At 44.7% G+C, this 18,570-nt stretch overlaps 1 protein-coding gene and 2 non-coding genes across 3 annotated transcripts; 2 read left to right on the forward strand and 1 right to left on the reverse strand.

The window, feature by feature from the left end:
* Positions 1 to 880: 880 nt before the first annotated feature.
* Positions 881 to 951, forward strand: TRNAG-GCC (transfer RNA glycine (anticodon GCC)). The gene has a single exon. It is a non-coding gene; the product is annotated as a tRNA-Gly (tRNA).
* A 2,629-nt stretch (positions 952 to 3,580) lies between these two features.
* LOC140125788 (transcription factor HES-2-like) lies at positions 3,581 to 5,765 on the reverse strand. The gene is made up of 4 exons (XM_072144657.1): positions 5,730 to 5,765; positions 5,386 to 5,481; positions 4,479 to 4,557; positions 3,581 to 4,074 (listed from the first exon to the last, which is right to left on the reverse strand). The coding sequence occupies exons 1-4, from the start codon at positions 5,763 to 5,765 to the stop codon at positions 3,581 to 3,583; spliced, it is 705 nt and encodes a 234-aa protein (XP_072000758.1).
* Positions 5,766 to 17,657: 11,892 nt separating this feature from the next.
* On the forward strand, positions 17,658 to 17,729 carry TRNAW-CCA (transfer RNA tryptophan (anticodon CCA)). Its single transcript has one exon. It is a non-coding gene; the product is annotated as a tRNA-Trp (tRNA).
* Positions 17,730 to 18,570: the final 841 nt, after the last annotated feature.

Here is an 18,570-nt window from a genome sequence, read left to right on the forward strand (position 1 = left end):
TCATAAGGGGGATCCCCCCTCCCTCCAACGAATTGTGTCCCGAATTTAGCTATAGTCTCTACTGGTCTTCTGGTGGAGACGATAGTAAATATGGCGGGCCTGGGGTTCTGCTGGATAAGGCTTTATAAATTTCCCCCATAAGGTTTGAATTTTTGGTGACTATTCTCACAATCACTTGTGAGCTCCAACATGACTACTGTTGTCGAGAAAGCTTTATCTTGTGCCTGTGATTGGATTCCCCATTCTGACCCCAGGCCTGTTCCTACTTACGCTCCTTTGCTGCCAGCCCTGACCTCCTTCTCTGTCTCTGACCCTGAACCTTTGCCTCTTGTCTTGACTTCTTGCCTGTCCCCAACCACGAGATTGCCTGCCGACTCTGTACCTCGCCTTGGCCGTCACCGCGGACAATGTGGCACCTGTGGAATGACCTGGTGGTACCACGTGCAGCAAGTCCAACACGCTCTGGCAAAGACCAGGTGCCACTTAAATTTTTGTCCCAGGTGTCGGCTTGTGTCATCGTCCGCGGTGGTCCAAAGGGTCCACTGCCACTGAAGCCTGGCAATGACTTATCTGATATCCACAAGATAGAGGAAACGTTGCCAAACACTTGGGTGTCTGACGACTGGGAGCAATCAGGAGAAAAATACATGAAAGTCTCTTTGTACATATAATGGCAATGCGAATGAATGATTGGTGCGCTATCAACTTTTAAAGAAATGGGGGGTTTGTGGAGGTTTCCTTTTAATCTTATGTACTAATATAGTGGTTTGTATATGATATCTTAATGAATGGAAAATTAAATTTACAGTTTTTGCAACACACATCGTCTGTGTTGTCAGTATGATTAACTTTCAAAAGCAAAACTTCAGAAACAGACAAAGCATTGGTGGTTCAGTGGTAGAATTCTCGCCTGCCACGCGGGAGGCCCGGGTTCGATTCCCGGCCAATGCAGTCATGTTCTTTTTTTCCTTCAAATTCATCTGAGATTTTGTTAAGCCCATTTGAAAACGCTCTATTAAATAAATTGTGTTTTACTTGAATATGGAGTTACAGACTTATTAAAGGGGTGTTTAAAAATATATAGGTGGCCTGTCGGTGGGGGGTGGACTGTAGAAAAATTGAAACTTATATTTACCTTCTCTGACGTTCCTGTTGTCACGTGCCGCGGTCCGTCGGTACCGTGTCCCTGTTTATTCCCCTCCTGCCACGCCTGATACAGCATTAGTTTCAATGTGAATTAGGCACAGTGGCAGGAGATGGGTGGGTGTGCCAAGAGGGCGGAAATAGTCGTAGTGGAGCAAGTCTGCCATTGTAAAAATACAGAGACAATGGCGGACAATGGTGTGGGACAACGGGAGTGCCGGAGAAAGTAAGTGAAGGTTTATTTTTTTATGGCCGGACCACGCCCTACTATACACCCCCCCCCCACCTCACTCACACACACACAGGCTACTTATATATTTTGTAAACAATTGGACAACTCTTTTTAAGGACCATTTTGGCTGATCCATTTTGAATGGTCAACCATTCTTTTGTAAGGCCACCCTGTAGAGCAGATGAAATATCTGGTTGGCTTTGGCCTCCGACGGATGATCTGATACGATAAGCACTTTGATTACTTTATAACATGAAGGTGCTCCCACAATAACTTAGCAGAACACCTTGATGGTCTTCAAGTAGACCTCTGGAGGACAAGGGGACATCAAAGCCTTGAGTGTTAGAGACAACAAACGGTCGGGGACTCGTAAAGCTCAAGAAGTGTGTCTTTCCCAAGAACACACTTCACGTCACAATAAAGAGGTGACACCATCTCCATAATTTGAGGCTCCTTGGTAATTTCACACAATGCTGTGGGAAACTTCTAACTCTCCGTCTCCCGGGCACAAGAGGTCCTCAACGGAGAGACCAGAACTTGTTGACTATTTTCCATAACGCAAGTGTCCATTGTAGTGTGGGAAACCTAGATCTTTTTTATATTTTTTCTTTACACAATATTGAAGGAATTATATGAAGAACCTTTCCTTTTTATACATCTGCCATTGATGTTCATCAAAATATTGTACAAAAAAATAAAATGAAGGAACAACCAAATAATAATAATGTCTTTAATTTCCACATAGAGACAGAGACCTACGGGCTAGTTGGTGTCCAGTTAGCCTCAAGCTAAGATTGAATATGACTCATTACTGCAACTTTTGACCCAAGGTCCTCTTGAACCTGGAACTGTTTAACACCCCATATGAGATGTCCCCTTTCCTTTTGCCTTGGTCACACTTGGCGAATGAATGGAAAGGTGTCAGGAGAATGGAGAGGTGACAACCACAGGCACAAGACATCCTAGTTCCCAGTTTCTGCCATTTGTTCCTCCTCTACTGAACTGACACACTCCTCAATGAGCTAATGTGGCCAACCCCTTTAAATGTGATATATACACAGCCAATACATGCAGAGGAATAACTATATGAACTATTTGGCGCCTAGTATGATATTGATACAAAAGGAGGAGTCTGAGAAGGGAATAACTCAAAAACACTGAAAAACTTTGTCTATTGGCGTCATGGACCCTTGTTGCATATTGTAATTTTTGGTGGATTAAGGTGAAAGCCAAGGGCTTCCCATTAAAGTCATTCTCCCCTGTGGATACAGCCTATCACACTCAACTGATTGCTATGGGACCTTCAGGATTGCTGACAGGACAAGACGTTCCCAAACGTTTTTATAGTAATAGTTGGGTGCTGGGCAAATTCAAAAGGACTTTGAGAATGGCTTAGAGGACAAAACGAACCCCAAAGTCCTTGGTAGTATAGAGCTGTACAGAGGGACCCATGTTGTGTTGATTATTGGAATGGGGGTCAACCACCACTGTGGTCTTTTAACCCCTTTAAAGGAAACCTACCATCAGAAACCGACCTATTAATGCTTTCTAAGCCAAACTTTATCTACCTTATACATACATTTTAGAAAGAGTCTACTAGGCCGTGGAGTAGCCTGTCCAGAAAATGTACATATTAGGTAGATAAAGTTTGGCTTAGTCTAGAAAGCATTTTAGAATTAGGGAAAAAAAGATTGGAATTTAGTAGTTTAATAGGAACCTACCATCGGATCTACCTTAATAGGGAGATTTTCGATGGTAGTTTTCTTTTAAGTCTGATTCCTTGACCTGATGCCATGACTTATATTTGGAAACATTTATATATAACCCATACAGTATCTCTATCTTTATCATTTGAATTGAAAAAAAATATTATGGATAGACTTCATTTCCAAAATGGTTTGGTTAATATTTCAATGAAAAATTATTTAGCATTAAAAATTTAGCTCAATTTACTTGAATGTTCTAGAGCTGTAATACCTGAAATGGCCCATGGGGCTGTTTTTGGAAATAAGCAGATTTTCCCTTTAAAGTATTTCAAAATAAGTGGAGAGAAAAAAATTAACATCCATTATATTGTTTTAATTTCCAATTACATGTAGAAAACACGTAAATACAAAGTAAACGAAATATAATTTAAATTTACAATGAGTATTTACAATAAAAATTACAAAAAGTCAATAAATTAAAAAACAAAAAAGATAACATTCATGGCCAAGGTCTCCAGACAAGAGATGAAGAATGAATGGAGCTGGGGGCAACTTGGGGGAACAGAGTCCTTTGAACTGACTTTCTACAGCTGTTTGCTTGGAGTGAGGACTGGCTTGACTTGTGTGTCGTAGAGTGTTGGATTTCTCCAAAAGAAGGAGTTTCTGTGGAACTGGAGGGTGAGGGGTGGTGAAGAAATGGTTGACAAGATAGTCTTTCTGGATACATAGTTAAGGGATGTTCAGGGATCCTGGAGATTTGAGGTGGACTTGGTATTATTTGGTTTTGGTCAAGACAAAATGAGTCATCTGATCCCGATTCTTCCCACTCGTTGGGACTCCGCTCTTCTATGTGCTGACATAGTTTTCCGACAACAAAGTCTCTCTTCTTCTCACTTATTGTTGACCGTGAGCATAAGAAACTGGTGGCCTGGCTCAGACCTTCCTGGAACCCATTAGTGAAACCAGACATGGACTTTTTAGCATCTTCTTGCCCTGCGAACAAAAATAAAGAAAAAACATTGTGAATATCCTGCCATTTAGAATCAAATTTCATCATCAAAGTGATCTAGTAACCGAAAATAAATAGGAAGATTAAAATGTCTTCATGTTCTGACATTTCTGCGTTTTAAAGACACAAATTGTACAATTTCTCAAAAATTTTGGAAAACGTATATAGACCCCATTTAGGTCAATGGGGTCAGTATTAGTTTGAAAAATAATTTACACGGAGGATTTGATTAATCCACTACATTAATAGTAAAAATTTTCACATGGGGCAAAGATGAGGAAAAAACACACAAAAATGCCCTGATTCACCCAAATAGTTGCCCGATTAAATGGTCCAAAGTTGGTACAAATAAAAAAGTTGACATGGAATAATGAGAGATATCTCTCACCTGAATTATGACACAGTTTCAAAAATTGCACAGTCTTTTTCAATATGTCAGCTTTCTCTGCTTTGGGATTCTTTAATGACTGTAATATAATAAAGGGAAAGAAAAAAAACATAAGAAATTGTTGCTTAGAATCAAATAAATAAAAATAGTCAAAGACAAGAAAATTAAGTTTCAAATTAGGATTTTGATTTATACATTTTGTCAAATATAACAATAAGTTTTTAAGTGGATAACAGACTATAGATAGATTTAAAAAAAATATCTTTATATATAAAAATATAGAAAACAATTATAAAATTCTGAAACCTAAATTGTGAAACAATTTGATGAAATCTCTCTCTTTCTTTACAGAATCACTAAAAATTATTTACGTTGTCCAATTACTGTCTTAGGAAATGTATACAATTTGTAAGTTTGTAAGTGGAAAACAGACTATATATAGATTTTAAAATTATCTTTATATATAAAAATATAGAAAACAATTATAAAATTCTAAAACCTAAATTGTGAAACAATTTGATGAAATCTCTCTCTCTTTACAGAATAACTCAAAATGATTTACGTTGTACAATTATTGTCTTAGGAAATGTATAAAATTTGTGAGAGTCCTACACACTAGTAGTAGGGCTAAAAAATACAAACATTTTCAATAGCAAAGTCGTTTAACATGTCCGAGTGATCCACCACACGCATCTACCGGTAACACATCACCCTTGAAAGACATGAACTTGCTAAAAGGAAATGACTATCTCACCTCCGGGACTTTCAAGTCTCCACCACCAGGACATCTGTCCCTACTTTTATGGTGGGAACATCGGCCACTAGAGGATCCCCATTAAAAACTTCTAAAAATCTCTCATCAAGAAGTATAAAACTATAAAGTATCAAATGTGAAATGAGTCCAAACCTCATCATGTGTAGCCTCGAGAAGAAGTGTCCTCAAATTCTCCAGACTCTGGTTTATCCTGTCCCGTCTTCTCTTTTCTATGACGGGCTTCATGAGCTGTTGAGAGGATACATGGGATGAGTTTTTTTTATATTCAAATACATTTTTAATAATTATGTTATATTACAACAAAGGTATAATATTTAAGGTCCAAGAAGGAGATATCTAAGGTCCAAAAAGAGTCAAAAATTGGAAAAAAAAACTCTGTTTCCATAGTTTTTTTGTTTAAAAGTCTTGCTGGAAAGAGCAAGTTACTTCTATAAAGTGAAATGCTATTATAGCTGTGTTTCTAGATGGTTCATTACCTTTTTATCTTCTTTTGAGGGGTATGTGTTTCTCATCTTGGCAGTGGTCTGTTCAGTCCAACAGTCAAGAGTGATCTGTAGAGATCAGACACTTGCTTTCTAGCTTAATCCATAGACTCCTCCCTCAAAAGAGACCACTCCCTTGACTCTCTAGCCCCACCCATCAGTCACTATTGTATTGCTCTTAAAGGGATGCTTGGTCCACACCCAGGAGACCAATGACCTGCCCACTGCCTGCCCATGTTCTTCCTGGCTCCTGCCTCAGCACACTCCACATCTATCATTATCATAACAATTACCCAACACCAATACGCAAGTGTGTCCGCAGGTGGTAAATGGGGGTAATGGATAAGTTAGTTATGTGGTGTGAATCAAGGATATGTATGAGCTGAATGGGAACATTATTATGACAACTGGTTAAATGTGTAACGTGTATGGATCCAAGCTATGGACACCACGTTGTCCCCAAATGCATGATGGACAGTATCTTAAGCATAAAGCTCCATAAATCCTTATAGTGATCATACTACATAATGTTATATAGTAGCAGGAGGTGCAACAAACCAAGTCAGTAAGGTAGGAGTTGGTGGGAACCTGGTCAACAAGGCTAGAGGTGAAGACTGACACACTTCGCCTTTTGTCCTGGAGCAGCCTTAACACAATTCACACCAATCTGATAATCACCCGGTGTTTGTCTTCCAAGGTCACAGTGCTAGGTTCCCACATTAATATGAGAACTTGGGTATTGCTCCTGGGGGTCTAGATATATTAGCCATCACTAGGCTGAGATGCTTCAGAAGGTCTTAAGTACTATCTTCCACCCACTTAGGTAGACACCATTGTTGCGTGTTCAAAGTCGGGGAGACCCTATTGTACATTTAGCATTCATGGGGTTTTATACAATGAGTATAAAAAAAAGCTGTGCTCACCTTATTAAGGACTACAGGTTATGCTCCTCGGGTCTCCTGGGTGCTATCACACCAAGAATGAGTCAAATAAGTCAAAACAAGTCCAATATTCACATAACTTATCATTATTTAGTAGCCTCAGGGGTCCTTTGTCAAGAAGGATGCATATCTAAATGTAGGAAACTTTGGTTCTGTTGGTTCCAGAGTATTGTGGTCAGACATAATGGGGCAGATTTACTTACCCGGTCCATTCGTGATTCAGCGACGTGTTCTCTGCAGTGGATTCGGGTCCGGCCGGGATTCATTAAGGCAGTTCCTCCTGTGCTGAAGAGCATCGGAACGCACTCAAGTTCACCGGCCTATTCCTAGTGAAGGTAAGTGCAAGCTCCGCAACACTTTTTTCTTTTTTAAATGCGTTGGTTTTTCCGAATCCATCGGGTTTTCGTTCGACCACGCCCCCCGATTTCCGTCACGTGCGCCAAAATCCCGGGGTAATACAGGGAAAATTGGCGCAAATCGGAAATATTCGGGTAACACGTCGGGAAACCGAGAATCGGGCCCTTAGTAAATGACCCCCAATGACTCATTACCCCAAAGTCCTTACCCGACTCTGGCATTTGCCCCATAAAGCAAAACCCCAGATGAGCCTCTGTGCATAAAGACCTACAAGAACCAATTTAAAAGTGTGAAAGTAGTATATTTTATATGAAGAAGGAAGAAGCTATGTAGACCTTTAATGGAATCTTTCAAAATTTTCTGACTAAACTCCCCATGGAATGATCTCTTGACCGAGCATGCATGTGTTTTAAGGGGGAAGAGGGGAGTAAGCCACTGGCAGACACCTCAGGCCATAGTTATCTCCGATCTACTTCTTACACATTAGTGTGCACAAGTGTAACATATACATGGTCAACCTTAGGCCCCATGTACATGACCGTAAAGGTGGTCACCGTTTGGTGAGTCTCACAGCACCGCAACCCAGCCAGGCACTCATCACCTATACTTTGCCGGATTGGCTCCTATGAAGAGAGGAGGTGGGAGGGGTTCTCAACCCAACTCCTCTGCACCTGACCGGGCTATGCCCGGTTCAACCTCGGGTGGGCACATGTACGAATGCCTGAAGCATTAGGTTTCCAAGGAACCTAGAGAAGATGGAAGGGAACACTTTCCTATACTCTGCAGTTTTTTTTAACTGAATTTTACCTATTAGTCATCATCAACCTATAATCTTGGACCTTTCAATTTCCAGGAACTACTTGCAGCTAATGGCGGATACATAAAAGTCAAGGGTAATATTAAGCTTTGTAATGGAGGCCTGCAATCTTCCAGATCCAGACCTTTAACCAGGAGGGACATTTGATATACCCATTGATACCTATTGCTTTCTATATATGTTAAACACTTTCCTCTCAGAGTAGATGGTGGATGGTGTCCTGATACGGGTCAAAGCTGAAGTCAAGTCTTCTGTCTTCAGGTAGTCCTTAGCTCCAAGGAGCTTGACTAAAACTGATCTTCATGAAAACATGGATTTTATGCATAGGCGAGGAAAGACGGCTAACTAGATGATGCTATCTATGAATTATGGTGCTATGGTGGTTTTTGGCCAACTGCTTGCTTGACCGCCATATACTTCTATAGTTCACCCATATACTGTATATACTCGGTTTGATTACGGTAAAGTCTAATCTTCCACAAGAACCGGGCATGTGGAAACTCCACAAGCTTGGTAGTGTTCATCGTAAAACTACTCTTGACTGAGCATCAATTACTACAACTTTTGATTTGGACGACCTTATCCTAATCTCTATGGGACCATTAAACTCAGATTAGTTCAATGATCCTTAGACGTTAGAAAATATTTGACCAAATGGATCCAATCAGACTTTGTTACTTTGTTCTCCAGTGATGACTACCTTCAGTCCATAAGACAAAAATTTTCAAGAACTTTCAGGAGTTTAGGAATGAGCACGATGTAGGTGAAAAATATGTGCAGCTATTAGCCCCAGGAGATTCAAACAAATCTTCTGATTTAGGGGCAGATGTGAGCCCCTTTATGAATCAACTTGTTTAGGTCCAAATGTGTCAACCAATGGGTTCTACTATTCAAACTTTTTGAATAATCTGTTAACATGTAACAGACATAACTCCAGGGGGGTAAGTACATGGGGGGCCCCAAGACAAGACATGCCCCACCCTGAAAATGCAGATCATCCAGAGGGCAGAGGGATAGTGTTATTTCAGGGTTGTGGCACAGGAGAAGTCAGAAGGGTCATCATCCCATTTGTCTCTCTACCTCACCCTTCCAAGTGTGTCCCGGTGGCTGTCCTCACACCCCACAGCATGTCCATCAGGTCAGGAACAGAAAAAACATCACAATCCAAACAATGTGTGGACCTTATGAGGAGTCATTTGCATAAAAGAATTTAGGTTGGGGAAGTGTCCAACAAAAATCTAATGCAGACGTATAATCCTTATGCTATATCTTACCATATTTTTCTCTAGCCCCTACCGATTACGAGACAATTATTTCTGTTAATTCCAACCCACAATATTCTAATTTGGTTTGGGTGGAGCAGGATCATTCAGTCAGGCACCACCCACCTGCCGGTAGGTAGTCTATTTATCGTATCGGTTGGCAAGAATAATGATGCTGATTTCTCAGGAATGGTGAGGGCCGTGTCGCGAGCATTGGAACAAGACCTGATATAGGATGCAAAGATCTGCCATTACCATGTCCTCATCATCATCTCTCATAATGAAACATCCACCTGTGAGGTCTCCAACCCAACATCATCATGCTCTCTTCTCTCCCCCTCAACCTCTGCTCTCCTCTTCCCATGTCTAAACCGGTCAATTGACGTCGGTGGTATCAAGTTTGATATAATAACAGCGACATACAAACCTGTCCCCTCCATACATCTCTGATATAACCTCCTGATAACTATCTAAATGTCACCCTTGGCCCTCACATGACCTTCTGCTTTAATCTCCTCTTCACCCAGACTTCTCCTGGGCTTCTCCCAAACTCTGGATTTTAGGCTTCTCCTGACCATTGAAGACTTCCAAACAGTGGTATATCTTGAAGCTGATGGGCCCCAGTCTGTACTAGGCCTCGGATGACAATGTATGGTTACATATGGGAAAGTGACACCTTATGGGCCCCGTAAGCCTATTGAGCCCAGTTGTGTTTCAACCGCACCCTCTGCACCCCTTCAAGTTATGCCTCTACTTCCAAAGAAACCTGGAACCATACGTCTTCAGGAAAACCTACAACATACATTACCCCATGGACCTGCTGAGAAGCTGAGTGAGCCGGATTGTTCCTACTCTTGATACTACTCCAGATATGGTAGAAATAAGACTAATCATCTCTTTTATTGGACGATTCATAACCCCACGATCAGGACTTAGTCGCCTTGGGTTTGGAAGCCAACAGAACACTACGCAGTGTTATATGCTGGTACTGGTTCTGCTCTATATTTTAGAAGACCTGCCTGGACAGCAGACCAGATATGGTAGAACCCCACACTGCCAGTTACTGGACAGATGAACCCAATGGCAGGTTGCCACATTGAGGAAGGAGCGTAGATGTTATACAAGTGTCTTGGCCTCATTAGTGGTTCCCCGATGGTATGGACCATAAGGTCCGCTGATAGAAGGAAAGCTTTTCTATAATCAGACTGGTGGCACTGTGCTTCCAATTTGTTTGTCTTCTTCTAGATCAATGTTATAGGCTTACAGGTTGGACCTGAGTCTTCAGGCAGGACATACTTAAGGGTGAAGTGGGATAATATTATTTCAGAGTTGTTCCCTTCCTCATAAGTGTGTCCCGGTGTCAGTCCTCACACTTCATCCTGTGTCCAGAGAGGGAGAGAAAAACATCACAAGGCAAACAGTGAGGGTGAGGCTGCCGGCCACATGACCTTATGTACAGGGATAGCGTCATCTGGGGGGCACATGGCCTCATGTACAATGATAGCGCCATCTGGGGGGCACATGGCCTCATGTACAATGATAGCGCCATCTGGGGGGCACATGGCCTTATGTACAGGGATAGCGCCATCTGGGGGGCACATGGCCTCATGTACAGGGATAGCGCCATCTGGGGGGCACATGGCCTCATGTACAGGGATAGCGCCATCTGGGGGGCACATGGCCTTATGTACAGGGATAGCGCCATCTGGGGGGCACATGGCCTCATGTACAGGGATAGCGCCATCTGGGGGGCACATGGCCTCATGTACAGGGATAGCGCCATCTGGGGGGCACATGGCCTCATGTACAGGGATAGCGCCATCTGGGGGGCACATGGCCTCATGTACAGGGATGGCGCCATCGGGGGGGCACATGGCCTTATGTACAGGGATAGCGCCATCTGGGGGGCACATGGCCTCATGTACAGGGATAGCACCATCTGGGGGCACATGGCCTCATGTACAGGGATAGCGCCATCTGGGGGGCACATGGCCTCATGTACAGGGATGGCGCCATCGGGGGGGCACATGGCCTTATGTACAGGGATAGCGCCATCTGGGGGGCACATGGCCTCATGTACAGGGATAGCGCCATCTGGGGAGCACATGGCCTCATGTACAGGGATAGCACCATCTGGGGGGCACATGGCCTCATGTACAGGGATAGCGCCATCTGGGGGGCACATGGCCTCATGTACCGGGATAGCACCATCTGGGGGGCACATGGCCTTATGTACAAGGATAGCGCCATCTGGGGGGCACATGGCCTTATGTACAAGGATAGCGCCATCTGGGGGGCACATGGCCTCATGTACAGGGATAGCGCCATCTGGGGGGCACATGGCCTCATGTACCGGGATAGCACCATCTGGGGGGCACATGGCCTTATGTACAAGGATAGCGCCATCTGGGGGGCACATGGCCTCATGTACAAGGATAGCGCCATCTGGGGGGCACATGGCCTTATGTACAAGGATAGCGCCATCTGGGGGGCACATGGCCTTATGTACAGGGATAGCACCATCTGGGGGGCACATGGCCTCATGTACAGGGATAGCGCCATCTGGGGGGCACATGGCCTCATGTACCGGGATAGCACCATCTGGGGGGCACATGGCCTTATGTACAAGGATAGCGCCATCTGGGGGGCACATGGCCTTATGTACAAGGATAGCGCCATCTGGGGGGCACATGGCCTCATGTACAGGGATAGCGCCATCTGGGGGGCACATGGCCTCATGTACAGGGATAGCGCCATCTGGGGGGCACATGGCCTCATGTACAGGGATAGCGCCATCTGGGGGGCACATGGCCTCATGTTCAGGGATAGCCCCATCTGGGGGGCACATGGCCTTATGTACAGGGATAGCGCCATCTGGGGGGCACATGGCCTTATGTACAGGGATAGCGCCATCTGGGGGGCACATGGCCTCATGTACAGGGATAGCACCATCTGGGGGCACATGGCCTCATGTACCGGGATAGCACCATCTGGGGGGCACATGGCCTTATGTACAGGGATAGCGCCATCTGGGGGGCACATGGCCTCATGTACAGGGATAGCACCATCTGGGGGCACATGGCCTCATGTACCGGGATAGCACCATCTGGGGGGCACATGGCCTTATGTACAGGGATAGCACCATCTGGGGGCACATGGCCTCATGTACCGGGATAGCGCCATCTGGGGGGCACATGGCCTTATGTACAGGGATAGCGCCATCTGGGGGCACATGGCCTTATGTACAGGGATAGCACCATCTGGGGGCACATGGCCTTATGTACAGGGATAGCACCATCTGGGGGCACATGGCCTCATGTACAGGGATAGCGCCATCTGGGGGGCACATGGCCTCATGTACAGGGATAGCGCCATCTGGGGGGCACATGGCCTTATGTACAGGGATAGCGCCATCTGGGGGGCAGGTGAGGGAGCACAGCTTTACATGCTGGTACCAGATCCACCTCTTCTCCTGTGGACGGGTTTATGGTCTCTCCTGGTCCAGGACACAGACAGGTCCTTCCTCCTATGACTATAAGAAGTGTGAAAGTGATGTGAGGTGTGATACTGTCTGATTAGCTACTGTATCTAATCCACTCCTGTGTGATACTGTCTGATTAGCTACTGTATCTAATCCACTCATGTGTGATACTGTCTGATTAGCTATTGTATCTAATCCACTCCTGTGTGATACTGTCTGATTAGCTATTGTATCTAATCCACTCCTGTGTGATACTGTCTGATTAGCTATTGTATCTAATCCTACCATGTGTGATACTGTCTGATTAGCTACTGTATCTAATCCACTCCTGTGTGATACTCTCTGATTAGCTACTGTATCTAATCCACTCCTGTGTGATACTGTCTGATTAGCTATTGTATCTAATCCACTCCTGTGTGATACTCTCTGAGAGGCTATTGTATCTAATCCACTCCTGTGTGATACTCTCTGATTACCTATTGTATCTAATCCACTCCTGTGTGATACTCTCTGATTACCTATTGTATCTAATCCACTCCTGTGTGATACTCTCTGATTACCTATTGTATCTAATCCACTCCTGTGTGATACTCTCTGATTACCTATTGTATCTAATCCACTCCTGTGTGATACTCTCTGATTAGCTATTGTATCTAATCCACTCCTGTGTGATACTCTCTGATTACCTATTGTATCTAATCCACTCCTGTGTGATACTCTCTGATTACCTATTGTATCTAATCCACTCCTGTGTGATACTCTCTGATTACCTATTGTATCTAATCCAATCCTGTGTGATACAGTCTGCTGAGCTGTGTATCTAATCCTATCCTGTGTGATACTGACTGCTGAGCTGTGTATCTAATCCTATCCTGTGTGATACTGACTGCTGAGCTGTGTATCTAATCATATCATGTGTGATACTGCCTGCTGAGCTGTGTATCTCATCCTATCCTGTGTGATACTGCCTGCTGAGCTGTGTATCTAATCCTATCCTGTGTGATACTGACTGCTGAGCTGTGTATCTAATCCTATCCTGTGTGATACTGACTGCTTAGCTGTGTATCTAATCCTATCCTGTGTGATACTGTCTGCTGAGCTGTGTATCTGATCCTCTCCTGTGTGATACTGCCTGCCGAGCTGTGTATCTAATCCTATCCTGTGTGATACTGTCTGCTGAGCTGTGTATCTAATCCTATCATGTGTGTTACTGTCTGATTAGTCATTGTATCTAATCCTATCCTGTGTGATACTGTCTGCTGAGCTGTGTATCTAATCCTATCCTGTGTGATACTGACTGCTGAGCTGTGTATCTAATCATATCCTGTGTGATACTGTCTGCTGAGCTGTGTATCTAATCCTATCATGTGTGATACTCTCTGCCGAGCTGTGTATCTAATCCAATCCTGTGTGATACAGTCTGCTGAGCTGTGTATCTAATCCTATCATGTGTGATACTGTCTCCTGAGCTGTGTATCTAATCCAATCCTGTGTGATACCGTCTGCTGAGCTGCGTATCTAATCCTATCCTGTGTGATACCGTCTGCTGAGCTGTGCATCTAATCCTATCCTGTGTGATACTGCCTGCTGATCTGTGTATCTAATCCTATCCTGTGTGATACTGTCTGCTGAGCTTTGTATCTAATCCTATCCTGTGTGATACTGTCTCATGAGCTGTGTATCTAATCCAATCCTGTGTGAGACCGTCTGCTGAGCTGTGTATCTAATCCTATCCTGTGTGATACTGTCTGCTGAGCTGTGTATCTAATCCTATCCTGTGTGATACTGTCTCCTGAGCTGTGTATCTAATCCAATCCTGTGTGAGACCGTCTGCTGAGCTGTGTATCTAATCCTATCCTGTGTGATACTGTCTGCTGAGCTGTGTATCTAATCCTATCCTGGGTTCTTGTCTACTGAGCTGTGTATCTCATCCTATCCTGTGTGATACTGTCTGCTGAGCTGTGTATCTAATCCTATCCTGTGTGATACTGTCTGCTGAGCTGTGTATCTAATCCTATCCTGTGTGATACTGTCTGCTGAGCTGTGTATCTCATCCTATCCTGTGTGATACTGCCTGCTGAGCTGTGTATCTAATCCTATCCTGTGTGATACTGTCTGCTGAGCTGCGTATCTAATCCTATCCTGTGTGGTACTGTCTGCTGAGCTGTGTATCTAATCCTATCCTGTGTGATACAGTCTGCTGAGCTGTGTATCTAATCCTATCCTGTGTGATACTGCCTGCTGAGCTGTGTATCTAATCCTATCCTGTGTGATACTGTCTGCTGAGCTCTGTATCTAATCCTTTCCTGTGTGATACTGTCTGCTGAGCTGTGTATCTAAGCTTTTCATGTTGGATACGTTCCTTTGTATCTAAGACATCCATTGTGATACTTTATGCTCAGATACTGGGGTCGCTCATTCAGGCAGAATATGTCACATATGGTTTGCACCCTATTTATAAAGTGTGGGTGCACAATATTGGGTGATTTGCTGACACACCCAACTTTTCTGGGTGCACATTTTTGGCTCCTCTTGGGAATCCATCACTTTTCCTGCAATTCGAGTTTTCGGACATGTTTTTGGCACAATTTTGGACGCAAATTTGGAGCAGCAAAAATCTGGTGCAGGGAGGTCTATGTCCCCTCATCAATGGGGAGTGGGTTAGATCCGAACACCATCCCATCCTGCGCCGTGTATCTAAGTCTATCATGTTCCATACTGTCAGCTGAGATTGTGTGGCTGAGCTAATAATATATCTAAGTCTATTTATTAGGTGTGATGTATCTAAGCCTATCTTCTGTGATTAGGAGTGATGTATCTAAGCCTGTTCTGTGTAATGCTCTGCTGCTCACCCGGTGTATATAAGGCGACCCTACATATAAGTAGCTGATATACCGCTGTATCATATCATAGTGTCTGATATACTAGTGTATCTAAGCCTATCTGTTGTGATACTGCGCTGATGGAAATCATTGGGGCTTATTTACTAAGGGTCCCACGGACTGTACTTTAGTCGGATATTCTGTTTTCGGATTTGCGCCGCTGGGACAGGCGTTTAGAAGGGGATTGTGTTGCACGCGATTGGATTTTGGCGCAGCAGCGGCGGCTTTCATGTGACAGAAATCGGACGATCCGACTGATTTGGACTACGCGCGGGATTTAACATTCAAATTGTGTCGCAAGACAATGCACTTACATGCACCAGGAAGAAGAAGGTGAACTCCGGGGACCTGAGCGGGTAAGCGACACATGCAGGATATCGGGTACATGATCTTAGTGACTCCCCGCACAGCGCATTATACACGACAATGCACTTACATGCACCAGGAAGAAGAAGGTGAACTCCGGGGACCTGAGCGGGGAAGCGACACATGCAGGATATCGGGCGCAGGATCTTAGTGACTCCCCGCACAGCGCATTATACACGGACAATGCACTTACATGCACCAGGAAGAAGAAGGTGAACTCCAGGGACCTGAGCGGGGAAGGGACACATGCAGGATATCGGGCGCAGGATCTTAGTGACTCCTCGCACAGCGCATTATACACGGACAATGCACTTACATGCACCAGGAAGAAGAAGGTGAACTCCAGGGACCTGAGCGGGGAAGTGACACATGCAGGATATCGGACGCACGATCTTAGTGACTCCCCGCACAGCGCATTATACACGGACAATGCACTTACATGCACCAGGAAGAAGAAGGTGAACTCCGGGGACCTGAGCGGGTAAGCGACACATGCAGGATATCGGGCGCACGATCTTAGTGACTGCCCGCACAGCGCATTATACACGGACAATGCACTTACATGCACCAGGAAGAAGAAGGTGAACTCCAGGGACCTGAGCGGGGAAGCGACACATGCAGGATATCGTACGCAGGATCTTAGTGACTCCCCGCACAGCGCATTATACACGGACAATGCACTTACATGCACCAGGAAGAAGAAGGTGAACTCCTGGGACCTGAGCGGGGAAGCGACACATGCAGGATATCGGGCGCAGGATCTTAGTGAATCGCGGCAGACCCAAATCCACGTCGGAACTCCAAGGGACCGGGTAAGTAAATGTGCCCCAATGTCTCTATCATTTCTAAAAACTCTCTGAACCTCTGGATATTACGATGTGTGGTGGAGCTGCTGAGCTATTATTTTGGCCTGTCAGGTGTGTTACAGAGCTGGTGTATCTAAGCCCATCATGTGTGATACTGCCTTTCTGAATGGCCCATTAGGGGTACAGTAAATGAGCACATTGTTGGTGCGGTGGTAATTACAGAGGCCGGGCTGATCATTGTCCTTCTCCGCCTCAGCGCTTGCTCCATCTTCTCCTCCTCCTTCTCTCTAGGAAGTCTCCATGACCATTCTTCTGCTAATTCTACGGCTGATTACCCCCTACCCTTCCGCTCCTGCCTCCCGTGAAGGTCCCTCATTGTGGCCTCATGCCCACCTGCCAGGCCACCCCCAACAATTCATTTGCGCTCTGCCTCCTGCCCAAACATTCAGCCTTAGTGACTTGTGCCTAATCCCAAAATGAAAGTCCCAATCTGTTCCAGGCGTGGACGGTCAATGTCCAGAGATCAAACAATATGGGAAAGAAAAGCACAAGGAAATGACCAAAATTCTAAAAGTTTTTGAATGTGGAATAAGTGAAGACCTCCTTGGAGGACCAAGGAGTCCCCTCATAACCCCAATGATTTTCGAGTTCTTGCTTCATAGTTCAGAATGTTCCAAGGACACAGAAACTTGAAGATGTATCGTTAGTTGGACCATGAAGGACTTGGAGGTCTCTTACGACATGGGCAGATGTCCACTCATACTAGTGTCTAGATAACATGAGCTTCTTCTAACATTGATAGGTCTCGGATGGTCAAGGATCTGGATCATAGCTAGAACATACAATGGACAGAACTTCTCTATTTTTGAATGCTCTGTTGGTTTTGGATTCAAAAACCGCATGGAAAAACAAAAATATGGAAACTAAACCTCTGGAGGCCAAATAAATCATTTCTCTTCATTCCATAGTCAAGTAGACCCTCATGTGAAACAAGATGCATGTACTCATGTGACCTTGTGGCGCAACGGTAGCGCGTCTGACTCCAGATCAGAAGGTTGCGTGTTCAAATCACGTCGAGGTCAGTTGATGTTTTTATTGCCGCAATTCTGCTACGACACCAGATAATTAGCTTGTGATCAGGGGGTGAACCTAAACTCTCTTCTGCCTGATGTGAGCTATAAAATGGCGCCCCCTCTGCCCATCAAGTTGTAATGTATCCAGTTATTTCTTTTTTTTAGTAAGGGGGTTCTCCATGCTGCTTCTCACACCAATGATAACATCAGGTATGAAGAGATATTATTTTCAAGTGTCAGGTCCTGCTTTGTAGCATCTAACTGCATCCATGATGCCGCCCCCCATCTTGCTGCCTGAGGCGAGAGGCTCAAATCGCCTCGTGGCTGATGCACCCCCTGGTTGTGATCTTAAGAACTTTTGGGGAAGCCCCCAACAGTAATTTTGACTAGGACCTTAAACATTTACAACCCAACTCTTTAGAAAGATGTCCAGGTGTCTCTTGAAGATGAACAAAGTATTCGCCATAACATTATTTTGTGGAAGAAAGCTCCATAGTCCACAATAAATAATTGCCTCTGCTCTAGGTGTAGAGGATGCCCCCTGTCTATGGTGATGGTAGGACCTCCTCTCCTCTAGGTGTAGAGGATGCCTCCTGTCTATGGTGATGGTAGAACCTCCTCTCCTCTAGGTGTAGAGGATTCCCCCTGTCTATGGTGATGGTAGACCTGCCTCTCCTCTCGGTGTAGAGGATGCCCCCTGTCTATGGTGATGGTAGAACCTCCTCTCCTCTCGGTGTAGAGGATGCCCCCTGTCTATGGTGATGGTAGAACCTCCTCTCCTCTAGGTGTAGAGGATGCCCCTGTCTATGGTGATGGTAGAACCTCCTCTCCTCTAGGTGTAGAGGATGCC

Source organism: Engystomops pustulosus, chromosome 4 (genome assembly GCF_040894005.1).
Source record: "Engystomops pustulosus chromosome 4, aEngPut4.maternal, whole genome shotgun sequence".
Taxonomy (NCBI): domain Eukaryota; kingdom Metazoa; phylum Chordata; class Amphibia; order Anura; family Leptodactylidae; genus Engystomops; species Engystomops pustulosus.

Bases quoted from the DNA above. Each gene is read 5' to 3' on its own strand.
- LOC140125788 (XM_072144657.1), bottom strand. From the start codon at position 5,765: ATGAGAAACACATACCCCTCAAAAGAAGATAAAAAG. The intron at 5,482-5,729 runs GTAATGAACCAT...TCCTCTCAACAG, and splicing joins CCTCAAAAGAAGATAAAAAG to CTCATGAAGCCCGTCATAGA. The intron at 4,558-5,385 runs GTTTGGACTCAT...ATTATATTACAG, and splicing joins TCGAGGCTACACATGATGAG to TCATTAAAGAATCCCAAAGC.